Consider the following 15425-nt stretch of genomic DNA (forward strand, 5'->3'; position numbering starts at 1 on the left):
GTTTTTGTTTTGGTCACAAAAGGGTGATGTGCAAGGTAAGGTCATAAAGCGTTAGAGAGGGACCAACTTGCTGCTACGCTTGTAGTGGCAGTGCTACAGAGACATAAACTACAGAAATTTTGAAGAGGCCCAAGAAGGCAAACTATCTTCTGAATTAATATTATTCAGTGAGCCAAGCTGTGCAAAATGTAAAATGTTTGGTTTTAGCATTAAACCTTCTTGTATCCTTTTTTCTCCTCGTTTGGTTGACTGTGGGCTTGCACCCATTTCATTTAGCAGCAGCAGGAGAGGCTTATTACTGTGGTTGGTTCCGTTATTTTCCTGGCCCTTCCTTCATTCCAAATATGCAAAAAAGCAGTACAATACCTTGAGGGGGTGGGATGCAGCAGCTGTGGAAGTACTGAGCAGCCCTTGCAGCGTTCAGTGGAGAAAGGATGATGAAAAGCCCTATGATATAGTGCAACCAGCCCGTCTGGGTGCACCCTGTTCAGGTACAGGGGGGTAATGAGGGGATCCCCAGGGTACTGGTAGTGAAGCTGAACATCCTCAGTGGGTTGTGGTGCACACAAGTGTGGGAACACTTAAAACCCAGGTGTCAGGTTCTCAGGGTTCTGCCCTAGTGTTAAGGAAGTGAGTAAATTACTTAAGGCTGCTTTAAAGACACCATAAAATAAATTTTGCTCCATTCATTTCTCTCAAGCTTGTTTTAAGAGTCAGCATCAACAGTCTTTATTTTCAGTGCATTGTTATTACTTCTGTAGAGACATAGGTGTATGCTGCCTTTCCTGGACCAAAAGACAACAACCTCTTATCTTTAATGTTATCTTGTTAAACCTACAGGACAATATTGTATTCCAATAACAAGTGAAGCCCAAGGGTCTTGCTGATTACACATAGAGATGAGACCTAAATTCTGCAGGAGAGGATATAAAATAGCAATTAGAAAGGTGAGGAGCTACTTTCTAATCTCAGGTGGTTTGTTGATCTCTCAAGTGGTCAGGGAGGGAATTTAACCTGGCTAGTATATCTACAAATGGCCAACCTTCACAAATTTAGTAATTTTTAGATTATTCTATACTCTGAGTAAAAAACCAAACATAAATGACAGTGCTGTAAATGTATTCCCGTGTCAACCTGTAATTACCTCTTTAAGAGACTGTCATTGTTTCATTTCAGAGGATCCCTTCCCTTTGTTTTTTATAAGGGATACATGAGAACCTGGTTCACCTTTTCTCTACCATTTTTGTTATGTTATAAACCTATTTCCCTCTTCATCTGTGATTAACATCCTCGTGAAACTGAATCTAGTTTTTTAGTGTCTCTCATGTGGAAAACTTTATGTGACACAGCTGTTGCAACTCTCTCGACCAATTTCTATTAGTGTTGTATCTATTCTGAGAGGCAGTGGATAGATCCAAAATAGGAGTATGGAACCTAAATATATTATGACATTCACATGTTTTCTTTGTGTGCTGTTTTGACTTGAGTGTGTAGTGGTCAGACATCATTATTGATACAAATTATTTTCTTTTTAAGTTTTAATGAAACAAAGACCATTTTGCATGGACCACAGCATCCATGTGAAGAAAAGTATTTAGGATTATTATTATTATTATTATAACTATCAGCTTAACCCAATAGTGTAAAAAGATAAACATGCACCTTTAATATTATTGAACCAGCATTACTGAAATTACTCCTTGGCATAGTTGTGTAATTATGTAGGCACTGCTTTGGATTTTTAAAATCAGATCAAATCAAGAGAGAAATCCTCCCTCATATGAAACATGTCACTTGTGTTAATATGCATGCATCCCATGTCTTTACAAGTAGTATTTCTATATGGCTATTCCATGTCCACAGATATGTCTGTATTTTAGTTAAATAACTCATGATGACTTACTATTTTTATGCATTAAGGGCTGGCTGGAGTACCAAAGATTTACTCTCAGCATAAATCTGTGAGGAAACATCTATAAAATATTTTTCTTGCACCAGCAAGACTAAAAAGCAAACCACACTGCAAAAATGAAAACTAATATACACTTTATATTTTTGCTGTTGTTGTTTTAAAAACCAAACCAAGGTTGACTTTCCATTTAGCTCAGAGTGCATCACTTGGAACCTTGTGTTTTGTTAACAAGGATGAACATTACATGCTCTTAGCTCCTTTTTGTCTTTGCAACTAGTAAAGTGAGTACTTTTGGACCTCTTCTTCACCATCATGTAGCGTTCCTGAATTCCACCTCCACAGAGTGTAGAACATTCTGTCCAAGCAGTCCATGGTTTCAGCCTACAAACTGAAAAAATAAGTGATTTGATTAATTTTTTTAATAGTAGAACCACCTGTTAAGTGTAATCAAGGTGCATTTGTCAAACACCGAAAAAAAAGAATTAAAAAAGAAATTTACTGTCTGCATTATCTACATTATAAAAGACAAACTAACAAATTGTTAAATGTCAGACAAGCATGAACCACAACTTAGCAGTAATTCCTCTCGACATAATGTAAACTACAGCCCAAGATATTATGTTTTGTTGATTTGAGGAGTCAGTACTTGATAATATTGTCCCCTATTGAAAAAGCAGCACTAACAGATCTCCCAGAGGAGACTGAGTCTGAATCAGATTATTGAGATGGAAATTAATTCAGTTTCAAAATTCAGCATTGGATCCAGGAACAAATGTTTCAGAAGTTTAAAGGGAACTGGATGCAAAGATTATCACTCAGATCTGCAGAAACTGCAGCCAGTCCTTTGCCAGGTCTAAGTTTTAGATTTTTTTCACATTCTATTCTTTTGTGTGGAGTAGATAAAATATTTTCAGTGGCGGGACATGGGCAGACATGAGCTTTTGTCCAGCTCAGGTCACACTTTATTATTATTGCACAGGTTTTTGGTGACAGGCAAACACTGAAAGGGGCTGTGTTTTATTTTATTGCTAAAACTTTCCCTAGGCTGAAATGCTGGAGTGCACTGCAACTCCTGTTATGCAGAAAAGACAACTAGCCACGAGCATTCCAAAAATGGTTGGACACTCACCTGGATATTGCTCACTATCTATATTCTTTTTTGCTTGCTCGCTTCTCCTTTTCTCCCGGGCCTCTTTCCAGCGCCTCTTTTCCATCCCCGGGCCTCGCAGGCATTTCCTCACTCGACATTTCGAACGTTGGACAGTTTCTGGGCACGCTGTTCCTCCAAACTGGGGCTCGATTTTAATCATCCTTGTCCTGATCATGTGGCCCTTCCCACACGAGGTGTTGCATTCGGACCACTGGGACCACTCCGTTAGTTCACAGTCGATGGCTGCAAAGAACAAGAAACAGGACACAAAAGCCATGAAATCTTCACCATAAGGTCAAGAAACAAGATGTGCCTAATGAATTTTTTACACCCTAAACACGTGAAGACAACTTAAGACTCCAGTCTTCTTAGCAGATGTTTTGAGGCTGCACATCAAAATTTCCTGAGTCCATTCCTAGCAGACTTATTATTTGACACTTTCCTTGATTTCTTCTTCAAGAATGGTGCTGGCAGATCACTAAAATTACAATAAACATATAAATAATTCTCCTGCGTCTTCTTCAATTTTCCTACCCATATGCCTGTTTTGTAATGAAAAGCTGCTGAAAATTGAGTTATATTTCAAAAGAATTTGCTACCTCTGAGATCTAAGCCTTGCTTTCTGGCAGTGTTATGCAATAAGCCACATTCACTAATACCATTATATCTTTAAAGTTTTCATCTTTCAGCACTGCTTAACGCTTACAGCCCCAGTGAATAATAATCAAAATGATATTTCACATCATTTAAGAAAAGCTGAATGAGCAATTACAGTGTAAAAGCCTTTTTAACCAACACTTTCTGTGAAAAAATTATGTAATTTGTGATAAAACCTCATAAACCAGCTGGCAACAGGATGCTAAAAGCAATCACATCTCATTCATTCAATGGCACCTTAGGCTATCACCCTTCACAAAGACTGAAAAGCAACCAGAAATTTGCACTGCCCAACAAGTGGGGGATTTTAATGGAGTAAGGTAAAAAAATCGTTGCAGCTGTCTCCACACCATCCGCTGGCTAATGTGATATTGGAGGCTGCAAAGTGTATCAAAGTTCACAGATGTGCCAAAGACAGAGAAAGCCTCTTTTGTGCTCTTTGTGTGAGTTAAAAGAATCAATCTCACAGGTGATTTTAACTCTTCTTTCCTTCCTTCCAAGCACACATTCTGCATTTGAGTAAAAAAAGTACGTTTTATAATTCTGACTTATTTACTATTGGGAAGCTCACAAACAGTTTCCTGAAGTGTGTTAAACAAGCGGAACTGTTCCCCCCCTGTACTCCACTTCTGGAGTGCTGTGTCCATTTCTTGGCTCCCCAGTAGAACAGAGATGTGGGCATAGCAGAGGATGACCACAAAGACAGGCAGCAGACAGGCTGAAGCATATGGCATATGAGGTAGAAAAAACTGAGGAGGATCTTGTTGCTGTCTCCTAGTACAGAGGGGGAGGGTATAGGTGAAACCAAGACAGAATCTTCTCAGAGGTAAAGAGAAGGATGAGAGGCAACAGGCACAGAACATGGTAAATTTTGAATAAATGCAAGAAAAATATTTTTCGCTGTGGTGGTGGTTAGACACTGCAAGAGGCGCCCAGAGAGGCAGTGGTATTGCTGTATTTGGAGACAATAAAACTTCACTGAGCATTTCCTTGAGCAACTCTGACTGGGTCTAATCTGAACAGGTTTTCTAGTGTGAAAATCTTAGGTGTCTTGGCAGGGCACACTGAGGTCCAGCTGAGCTTTAAGCATTCTCTGCCTCATCCTCTTCCCCTTTTCACAGGTAGAAGAGCTGCAGGCTGACCATTGGGACCAGTTTGAATATATGCAGGTCTCAGGGGTATCATCTAAAAAGTAAGGAAAGGCATTGAATGTTAAAAATAGTCTTCCATTTTCTTCCCTTTACTTGGCTGATGATTGCTTTAGATTCTAATAGGATACATTCTTTCCTTCTGCATTCTACATTGATCAAGATTGATCACCAGCATAGGGTTAAGAGAAGCTGAATTTAAAACTTCATCACATCCCAGCTCTCAATTGCTGAGGGTGTATAATAACAATAATAATTTTTTAAACAATGCACAGTTGATATTCCTTTCATCTAAGAAGTGATGCTTGAATGGTGATAGAGTTTTGCCCCATAGACTGCTACACTTGTAATTATTCTCCTCTTTGCAGGGGATTTCCCAGACTCACGGCATTCAGGCAGCATGCACTTTTCTGCTTGTTCCAGCTCCTCGTTGCAGTCTCCAAGCTCAGCAGCAGATTTCAGCATCCTTTGCCGGGTTCTCATTCCCTTCCCACAGGTTACACTGCAGTCACTCCACTCAGACCAAGGAGAGAGTAGACAGGGGATGGTATCTGACATGAAAATAAAAAGGTAATGAATTCTTTTTATAAATAAATTACAATGGTATAATTTTTGAAAATAATACAGGTGGAAAATGTACTATGTTTTATCTGTCATCAGCCAATTATACTTTCTTGTCACAAGCTAAATGATGTTGCTGAAGAAGCTCAGAAAACAGTATATTAAATTGAAAGCTTTGCTTCATTTTAATATCTTTGCTATCTCTTTCTGTAGCTTATTTTTATCTGCAGAGTTCCAATGCATCTGAGGAATTAATACTCTAAGAAGCTATATTTCAGTCATAACTCCTGTAAAAAAAACCCCTGGATTGTTACAGTGGACAGAACTGAAAGTCAAATTAATTTAGTCTAAAATGTGAAACTTGCATATTTTATCTACCAAAAACATTTTTAAACTTATCTCTGTCTCTGATGAAAATCTTAATGTTTCTTAAGAAACTAAAACCAACATTAATAGGAAGGGTGAGACTGGCTGACTGTACAAAAGGAGCACTTCGATTTCTCAATTGCCCACAGGCTAAAAGGAGAGGGCATGGTTTTATTTGTTTTATTTTAGCCTTATGACTAAATATGCTTCATATTCCATAACTTCAGAGTTGTTTAGGTATGGCTTGCTGATATACACACCACTATGTGGGTCATACAGTAATAGGATACCAGCGAACATTTTTTTTTACTGATGCTCCCATCCTGGTGGTGAATGCTGTACTTAATGCACATTCCCTAAGAAGCCTAATTTTAAGGAGAATAAGAAAAAGCAACATTGCTTCTAGTTTAGCTATGTTCTTTGTGTGCTGGGACAATGTGTCAGACGATGCCTCCCTGTAGTAGAGGAGACAAACTCCGGCTCACTTACGGCATTCAGGCATCATGCACTTCTCTGCCTCTGTAGTTTCTGCCTTGCACATGGATCCATCAGCAGGAGTCATCTTGATCATTCTGTGCCTTCTCTTCATCCCTGTGCCACAGCTAGCACTGCATTCATCCCACTCACCCCATTCAGTGACGAGGCAGCTGCTGGGAGCTATTCAAAGTGGACAGAGGGAATTGTTCATAAGCAGGGCTCATATAAAAAATGGTTTGGGCAGTGCTCGCTTTATAGGCTGGATTTTATCAAGTTAAATAAAATACTTACAGCACTCCTCATTTACAATACACTTCTCAGTCTCTTCTGTAGGCACTTTGCACATGGAGCCATCCTCAGGGAACTGTTTTACATATCTCTCCCTAGATCTGGTTCCCATTCCACAGGAAACACTACAGGGGGACCATGTAATCCAGTCAGACATCATGCAAGTGGAACCATCTAAAATACAGAGAACCATTTCAATTGCAGGTATTGACAGAATTGCTGATAAATATGTAGCTGTGCATATTCTGTGCAGCATTCACTTTGATGCTGCCTTTCACATTGTCCTTTCCTCTATTGCTTCCTCTACTCCTTTCCTTTATACTTTTGTCATGCACTGACTCAGCTGAAATGCAGAATTGACCACAGACAGCTTCATACAGTGTTCTTTAGCAGCTGTCCCTCTGTTTGCCATAACTGAAGCCATACTACAGCAACCAACAGCCTTTAGAAATTTAAAAGAAGAGAAAACCCTACAAGGTGTTCTTCCCCTCCACATTTCATTCCTGATTACCTTCATCACTGCAGCCTGGACCCATGCATGGTTGAAAATCTTGGGTATCTGGGCAGGGCACACTGAGGTCCAGCTGAGCTTTAAGCATTCTCTGCCTCATCCTCTTCCCCTTTTCACAGGTAGAAGAGCTGCAGGCTGACCATGGCGACCAGTTTGAATATATGCAGGTCTCAGGGGTATCATCTAAAAAGTAAGGAAAGGCATTGAATGTTAAAAATAGTCTTCCATTTTCTTCCCTTTACTTGGCTGATGACTGCTTTAGAGTCTAATAGGATACATTCTTTCCTTCTGCATTCTATCTTCTCCATTTTAGCCCAGAAGAAACAAGAATTACCAATTGCCAGCTTTCATTTAAAAAAAAAAAAATATCTGAATCCGAAAAGGCTTCTCTCTTTTATCACCTGTATTGTTACTGTCATCTTCCAGGTATATATGCAAAATTTCTTTGCTTTGTAAGGGAAGACTAATAGTAGACAGCAGAAGAGATGAAAACCTAAATCACTGTTTGACATCAAGTGGAATTTTTGCTCCTGAGTCTGTTTTTTTTCCTTATCTACAAATGATAGGGGAGAATGAAACAAAAATATAAATTAGTACTGCATGAACTAATTTAAAATGTACCTTCTTCTTTTTCCTCCGGTGCCAGATCTGCCACAATATCATCTATGTTATCAGGAACGATATTGCATTGCTCCCCCTGCAAAAACATTGTTGTGGACATTGAATACAGGAAACTCATACATGAATGCAGAAATAGGGGCTAATCCAGTATTTTGTGAGGCACTACTGCACCTGCAGCACCTTTTTATCTTAGAGTCCCTAGGTATATTTAAAGAAATCCCCAATTAAGCAGATGCAATAATTACCAGAAGTAGAAGTAATACCTTAAGACAGTTGTAGGTTTTTTCTGCCCTCAGCTTTGGTGTGAGTAGGGTAAAGAGTGTAGATTTGGGGGGAAGGGGGAGGAAAGGTTAATTTTCTGGTTTATGGAGTGGTTTTTTGCACTCACTTGAGAATTTTACATGTCTATTATACCTTACGTGCAATTCTCTCAATGACAACTCTGGCTACCAGCTTGATAGATCCTCCTTCTGGATCATAAAATGGACTTTGGGGATGATCTAAGCTTGTAAGTGGTCTTATCTTCTCCTGAGGCACTGTAGGTTTGTTAGGAGACTGCAATCAAAAAGAAAAAAAATGTAAAAAAAGAAATTATTAATTAATAATACAATTAATCTGCAGAAATAAAAACTTCTCTGAGATGCTAAACTGCAAAATTCCTGTGTAAGATGAACTTGGTACATTCATACTTAATGGTGAGGTTTTTTGGTTTAGTTTTTGGGGGGGTTGGGTTTTTTTATTGTTGTTTTTTTGTTTTGCTTTGTGAGGAAGTACTTCTCTAATAGTTCAGGATTCAGGCCTGAAGCTGGGTTAACAATAAGATGAATGCCTTGTTGTCTGGTTAAATAACTACATTAATAAAAAAAAAAAAAAATTATTCTATATTCCCCCAGAGCTGTATTATAACTGGAGAAATTCCTTAGGTTCTAAAGAGGCCAGGTCTGAAAGATAAAATCATCCACATCTTGTCATCTGACATGGGAATATGTGTCCTATTTGAGGATGTGACTAGTCAAGTCTCACTTCAGCTGTCTGTACTGTCTGCATAGACACACAGTGTAGGTACCTGTCACCTATGGACACATAACCTGTTCAATTCACTTGACATAACCTATTTGGTCAAAACCAGGACTTTATCTGAGCATGATCTGAATCCTCTTCAGACTAAGAGAGTGACGGAGACAGAGAAAACAGATTATTTTATAGTCTCATAATGATGAGAAGTTGAGTTTCAATCCTTGCTGTAAGGAATAGTTATAGTTTTCTGGACCAAACAGAACAGTTGGCATTGGATTGAAACAGTCCAAAGCTCAGGGGCTGGACACCTAAATGCTGAGTCCTCCATGTATTCAATAGGTGAATACAAGCACTGAACACGAGTAAGAACTTCTTTACAGGTGGCCATGCACTGGAAAAGATTGCACAGATAGAGGTGGAGTCTCCCTCACTGGAGATATTCAAGAACCATACACAATGCTGTGCAAAATGCTCTGGGATGACCCTGCTTAAATAGGGAGGTTAGACCAGATGACTCCCAGTTGTTCCTTCCAACCTTACCCATTCGTGATTCTGTGGTAATAACATCCCAGGTGAATGAGATGTTATCCCATTAATAATAATGCTTAAGGACTTCAGACAAAATGACCAAAGGTAACTGTAGCTAACACCTGTTTAAATGACTTCTAATTAATTTTAAGAAAAATTTTTGCTGGAGTAATATAAAGTCATGTAGGATCAAATAGCTTTCATTCTTCTATGCTTTAAGGTAATATATTTGAATATATTACAAATAGTCCCCATACCTCATAGGTAACGCCACTGTCCGTGCCAGCATCCCACGGGATTAAATCCTGAACGACTTTCTGGACCCAACCACAGTCCTTGGTGCAGAGATCTTCGGCAGAGAGCCCCACATTCCAGTCGGGGCTGGGGCCGAGCATGGTGAGGAAGGACATCAGGTGCCGGTGGCGATCGACAGAGAACTCAGCAGAGGGAGCAGCTCTCCTGCAAATCCGAAGGAAGAGCATTAAAAACTGCATCCAGCTTTGCTACTACAGGGAATTCAAACTCGGAAATACTGAACCCCAGCGTGACACTGTGTCTGGTTCATGGGGATGGAGGAGCAGGACAGGGAGAGGGCAGCTGCACAGCACTCCTGAGCCTCAGTCTCTATAAGGCTTTGGCATCATTCAAGATTTGCTGCTTAATGGGTGAAAGAGATGTAGCAGCACAGAGCTGCAGCAGTATGCTTGTGTTTAGTGATATAGTAATAAAAGATATGTCACAACACTTAAAAAAATTAGGACTAAAATATCAGAGAAATACCCCGAGGCCTTGATTGATGGGATATTTTTTACCCCTCGTAAAAGATCAGGTAAGTTCTAAAGCCAAAAGTTCTTGGAAGTGCTACTGTGTGTGTGCATGTATGTGTGAAAAGCACTCATTAATAGAGTTTGAGTGCTCGTGTTAAGTGAGACATTAATGGCCTTTGCCAGCCCTAGAGAGTTCAGCCAAGACTTCTGCAGCTTTCTGCCAGTGGATGTGAAAACGCCTCTATTCATCCAGCCTTTGTCAGCCGTTCCCTCAGGAAGAAATCTGCTGAATCATGGAGTGCTCTGTGATGCTGATGAGCAACTGCCACATCCCTGTGCACATGGAAATAAAATCAGGCCTGACTGGAGGCTTCTGTTCACAGAAGCTGGACCCCTTTGTGGAGTTTTTCTCATGAGCAACAACAAATGCAGAATTATTTAAAATATTATTTTGGTAATTTTGCTCTGCGAAATACTGATCTGATGTCAACCCAAGTTTTTTTCAGCTACAAACTTAAGTAAATACAGAGCCAGGTCAAGTTGGTGGTTTTTTTTTTCCCATTTTTGTGCCAAACCCCACTGTTTTAGAGCATCTAAAGACCACATTTATTTTAAATGAAAGGGGGAGTTGCTGTGTTGTTTATCTTTCCTTTTTTGGTTAGGTACCTTATAATAATGCAAACACATGCAAAATAGTGTACATGCACTGTTCTGCTGTAGTCATAAGGAGTTTATTCTTCCTGTAAATCCTTGTATACCTGTAAAAATGCAGTATTTTATTTGCGTATTTTTTCTGCCTCAAAGGACTCTCAGCACATTAGAAAAAAAGCAGAACAGCACAAAGACAAAGATTTTGAGTAGTTCACACACAGTATCAAATGTGAGATATCTAAAAGTTAGCGTATATAGTTCCCCTTCAAGAGGTAAGTTTCAGAAATAGCATTTGCTAATGAGTAAAATGGCCAGAGTCTTTAGAAGTTGTTTCTTACTGTGTAAATTATCTTACATTGAATTAAAGACTCTGAACAGAAGAGTTGCTAAGCATTTGATGTCATTAATCCTGCCTTTCCCAGAAAGTAATGCAAATGACTTTTTTTTTTTTCCCATGAGACATAGAAGTCTGGTTTCAGTGTGTCTTTGTAAAGTAATAAAATAATGAATGATGACATCAACTTCACTCTGTGAATACAGTATCCTGTATATATTTGTCAAGTACCTAGCAATGATTAGTCTTAAAAAGCCTGTTAACTGACTTCAAGTAACCAAAGGATTTACTGCATTATAGGGATTTTTTAAGAAGTCCCTATAGGAATTTTGTATTTCAAACAGCACACAGCAACAGTCTGAGCAGTACACTGTAAAAATAACACAGAGATGTGTGTTTGTATACCTGATCTTTAGATGGAAAAAATGTCTAATATGGATATTGCAGAACAGAGATGCAGGTCAGCAAGGGCAATGCAAAGAGAGGGAGACACAATCGTACCTTTTAAAGGCAGAGGGTTGGGAATCACTTGACTGCTTTAGACACATAGTGATGGAAAACTCTTGTCACCTGTTAGTCTTGTGATAGTCATGTACAATTAAGGCTTTGAATGCTCTGTTAGGAGAATTAATATTATTCATCATATCAAGATAAATTATTTGCGTATTTAAATTATGAGAGTATTTAAATTACAATTGTATCAATGTTGAAACTGTGTGAAGGAACGCTTTAGTAGGAGATACTCTTTGCCTACAAACTTACGGATGTGTTAAATGATATCAGTGAACTCGAGCCTCCCACATTTTTCCAATTCCAGAGCACATTGCAAAAAATCACATATCTTGACAGATAGGTAGTGTTATGACCATTATACTGTATTTTATCCCATCACAGTTTAACATAAAAATGTGAAGATTAGTAAAGGACAAATGGAGGCGTGTTCTCTTCTCTTCCTTCCTCCACTCCACTGCAGACAGGTACCCAATGCACACACACTTTGGCTGCAGTGCAGCACGAAGTGTTAGGTTGGACATTGTAAAAATCTTTATATGCAGTTTAAGAATTAAGTATTTAAAATATTCTGTTTCATAGATATAAATGTGTATATATATAAACATAAAATGCCGTTGTTGCACTTGCTGCTTTATTCTATTAATTAATTTCTGTGTGGATACTTCTAAGGACTATGAATATAAATTTGAACAACTGTTGTATAGCGTTGCCCAACGTTAAACATTCTGAGTCCTTCCTGAGTTACTGTAATTAAGGAAAAATTGGCTGACCTAAGGCACCATCCATATCTACTCCTTGGGTACAGGATAGGCACTGACTGGGCTTAGACTATAGAGAACTCTGATGGGGGGTTTTTGGGTTGTTTTTTAATAATCTGACAAATTTCAACTATTTCCAGTATCCACATGAATGATGGATTTATGAAGTTGGCAGGAATCTAAATTCTTCATGTGTACCTCAGCAACACATCTGGCCCAAGCATCCTAAAACTGCACTATGGAACTCCATGAAGGAAACCGGTGTTAAAGTGTGCTCAGTATGCCCTAAACCCAACTTTTTTTCATTTTAGTATTGTCAACTCACTGGACAAAATAGGAACGTGGATCATTTTCTTTCTCTCTTTAAAGGCTTTCAAATCTCAAGGAAGTGTTCTTCCATGACAGGTTAAGCACGTTTGGTAAAGCCCACAGGAAAGCCTGAAGTTTATAGCTGACTGAGAGACAAACAGGTCCCTTTTCCTTCCCCTGCACATATACATGCTTCAAACCAAACAGGAGCTGCAAAGCAGACCCTAAACATTAGGTAAGTGCCAGATGACAACTCTGAGAACCCCACAGGACAGGGGAATCCTGCTTTCCTTGTCTGAAGCAGACAGTACTTTTCCACTGTGAGCCTGAGCAACCTGCTGGCAATTCCTGTTACATAGTAGAGAGTGAGGCAAAGTACTAGGCAGTGTCCTGCATCCTAATTATTTTCCATTCCCTTTATTTCTATTCTATTTTATTTTTCTTAGCATGATTAGGATCTCCAGCTACAAGGATGTTGTATACTGAGCAGTGTAAGAAAATGGTCTTTTTTTTTCCCTCATATTTGTGAGTGTGTGTGTTTTGTGGTGTTTGGGATTGTGGGTTTTTGTTTAGGTCCTTTAGGTGTTTTTTCCTTTTTTTAAGACTAAAAGAGCACAAACATTATTTTGCTTTGCAAGTTTTCTCCCTAAGTGCCAATCTAGTTGCTATCACTACTGGGGGTGGGGGTTAAAAAAGCCTTTGACAAACCAACAGAAAACTCAGCTTGCTGCAAAACATGTTTTTGAGTGTTGAATCAATATTGTCATGTTCTGCTGAGGTCCCTGGAAAAGGTAACAGAGCCCACACAAGGAAGGTGGTTGTGTAGAGTTACAGGATAGAAGTAGCAAAAAATTATATTTTGTAGAATGAAACTTTGTGGTTACTTCTGGTTTAATATTTGGTTAACATACAAGTAAAACAAGTAGGAAAAGGCAACCTGAGCATATACTCATTTTTTTTCTAGGATACTAACTAGCTCAACAAATAAGATCATTTGTAGGGTTGAGCTTGTACCACTGGAATCAATGTGCATTTTGCTACATATAAGCAGACTATTTGCCTCACCCATGCATAAAGACTTTTCCAGCAACACAAAAGCTGATTATATAAGGACAAATTTGAACACGAAGAGCATCGGTATTTCCACTGCAAAGTTCTGTGTAGTGCAGAGCTCTCTTGCTTGCTTCCCAGGCTGGCTGCTAGAGCTGATTTTAGGTGGGGCAGCACAAATGCAAATAATTTTTTGAAATAAAATAAACCAGTGTATTAGATACTTGTTTTGCAGCAGTGGAGGAAAAGCCAGCAGTTCAAAACACCTTCAGAAATACTGGATATGTGCAGCGCTGCATCACCATCCAAGTTCTGACTTTGGTTATGGGAAAAAAATAATGTGATTAAGTGGGCAATTGGAGAGAACAGGGGAGCGTAAAATACTAATTTTTATGATAGCCTTCTTAAATTAAATTCTAATTCAAGTGGTCTTATATATTTTGTGCTGGGGAAAAAAATCTGATATATACCATGGAGTGAATAACTATATGGAGCATAAAGTAGTTTGAAATAGCTCTCCAGATTTTTTCACAGAGCTGCATTAAGGTATAATCATCCTAAACCCACTATTAGAGTCTGGATATTAGATTCATTTGAGTATACCAGGATCTGATCTTGCTTGTGCTCAGGATAAAATAGTAGCTTTTTCAGATAGGAAGAAAAAAGTGGAAACAGCAGAGAAACCAGTCTAAGACTGACAATTGTTGGAGGTGGGAGGTATTTGAAAGCCATGTGGACCCATTGCCACTGGTTTAGTATCTGTTCTAGGTGGTGCTGCCGATGGGAAAACACCACAGTTTTTTTAAGTTAAGAGTTTAGCTGATTACATGACCATGAAAAATGAATATTTTTGGAAATACTAAATGAATTATCTATTCTAACCCTAGTAAGTAAAAAGCAGCATCCTTCTTTTTTAGAGGTTTACATTGCATCACATCTAAGCTTTCCAGGATGAACATTCTTATTTACTCATCTTTAGAACTTTTTGCTATTGATACAAATAACTTTATGAGCATGAAAACACACTTCACACCCTTGAACTTCCAACTCTGCACCACCTACCTACGAGCAGCACCTACACAACATCTGTTTTATTGAATAAAGTCATAACATCCTGAATAGTGAACTATCTTCAAAGAAGAGAAAGGTAGAAAATTAAGATCTAAAATTGAAAGGAAAACATTCTCCTAGAAATCTGAAATTAATAGAACAAATTAGGTAGCATATTTAGATGATGTGCTATTAAGAAAACCATGTATGAAGTGATGGAAAAGAGTTAGTACCACACTATATGGACAACAAAGTTTTATGCACAGGTATCGACACCTGAAAGTAAACCCAGAACTTCAGAGTTGCACAGAAGGAAAGGGAGAATCCCTCTTAAGTCCTGCTTAAGTGCAGGGCAAGTAAGCACTTAAGCTAATGAATAATTTAAACATGCACAAGTCCCAAAATAGCCAGGGGAAGGAAAGCTACAATAACATGAACATTGAATCAATGTTGCCTAAAACCAGCTAAAAGGGGTGGATATGTTATGGCATATGGAACTTGGGGATTATGTGATTGCCACTGACATTTAAACCAATCATCAGAGGAAATGTTGCTCTAAAATATCATTAATCTGAGAGGTTTTTTAAAAGCATTACAAAAGGAAGGGACTTCATGGAGCGCATCTTTCAGACATTCTCATATTGTCATCTAAGCATATCTGGGTTGCTAGTGTAGATACTAATGATATATTATTCATTAAAATACCAGCTATTTTATTTAATCCCTTCATTCATCAATGGGTATACTGTTTTTATAT

General features: G+C 38.6%; 1 protein-coding gene across 1 annotated transcript in view; it reads right to left on the reverse strand.

Annotated features, from left to right (window-relative positions):
* Nucleotides 1-345: 345 nt before the first annotated feature.
* Nucleotides 346-15425, reverse strand: part of SPON1 (spondin 1) — a 188882-nt gene continuing 173802 nt past the window's right edge. Inside the window, exons 8-16 of the mRNA XM_018076121.2 lie at nucleotides 9494-9695; nucleotides 8106-8246; nucleotides 7692-7767; nucleotides 7071-7253; nucleotides 6563-6733; nucleotides 6284-6451; nucleotides 5254-5418; nucleotides 3042-3305; nucleotides 346-2300 (exon numbers count right to left, since the gene is read on the reverse strand). Of these exons, the coding sequence (XP_017931610.1) occupies nucleotides 2137-2300; nucleotides 3042-3305; nucleotides 5254-5418; nucleotides 6284-6451; nucleotides 6563-6733; nucleotides 7071-7253; nucleotides 7692-7767; nucleotides 8106-8246; nucleotides 9494-9695 (1534 nt within the window). The 3' untranslated portion in view covers nucleotides 346-2136. The remainder of the gene's footprint in view (nucleotides 2301-3041; nucleotides 3306-5253; nucleotides 5419-6283; nucleotides 6452-6562; nucleotides 6734-7070; nucleotides 7254-7691; nucleotides 7768-8105; nucleotides 8247-9493; nucleotides 9696-15425) is intronic.

This window comes from Manacus vitellinus, unplaced genomic scaffold (assembly GCF_001715985.3).
Source record: "Manacus vitellinus isolate BGI_N305 unplaced genomic scaffold, ASM171598v3 scaffold_30_pilon, whole genome shotgun sequence".
Classification (NCBI taxonomy): domain Eukaryota; kingdom Metazoa; phylum Chordata; class Aves; order Passeriformes; family Pipridae; genus Manacus; species Manacus vitellinus.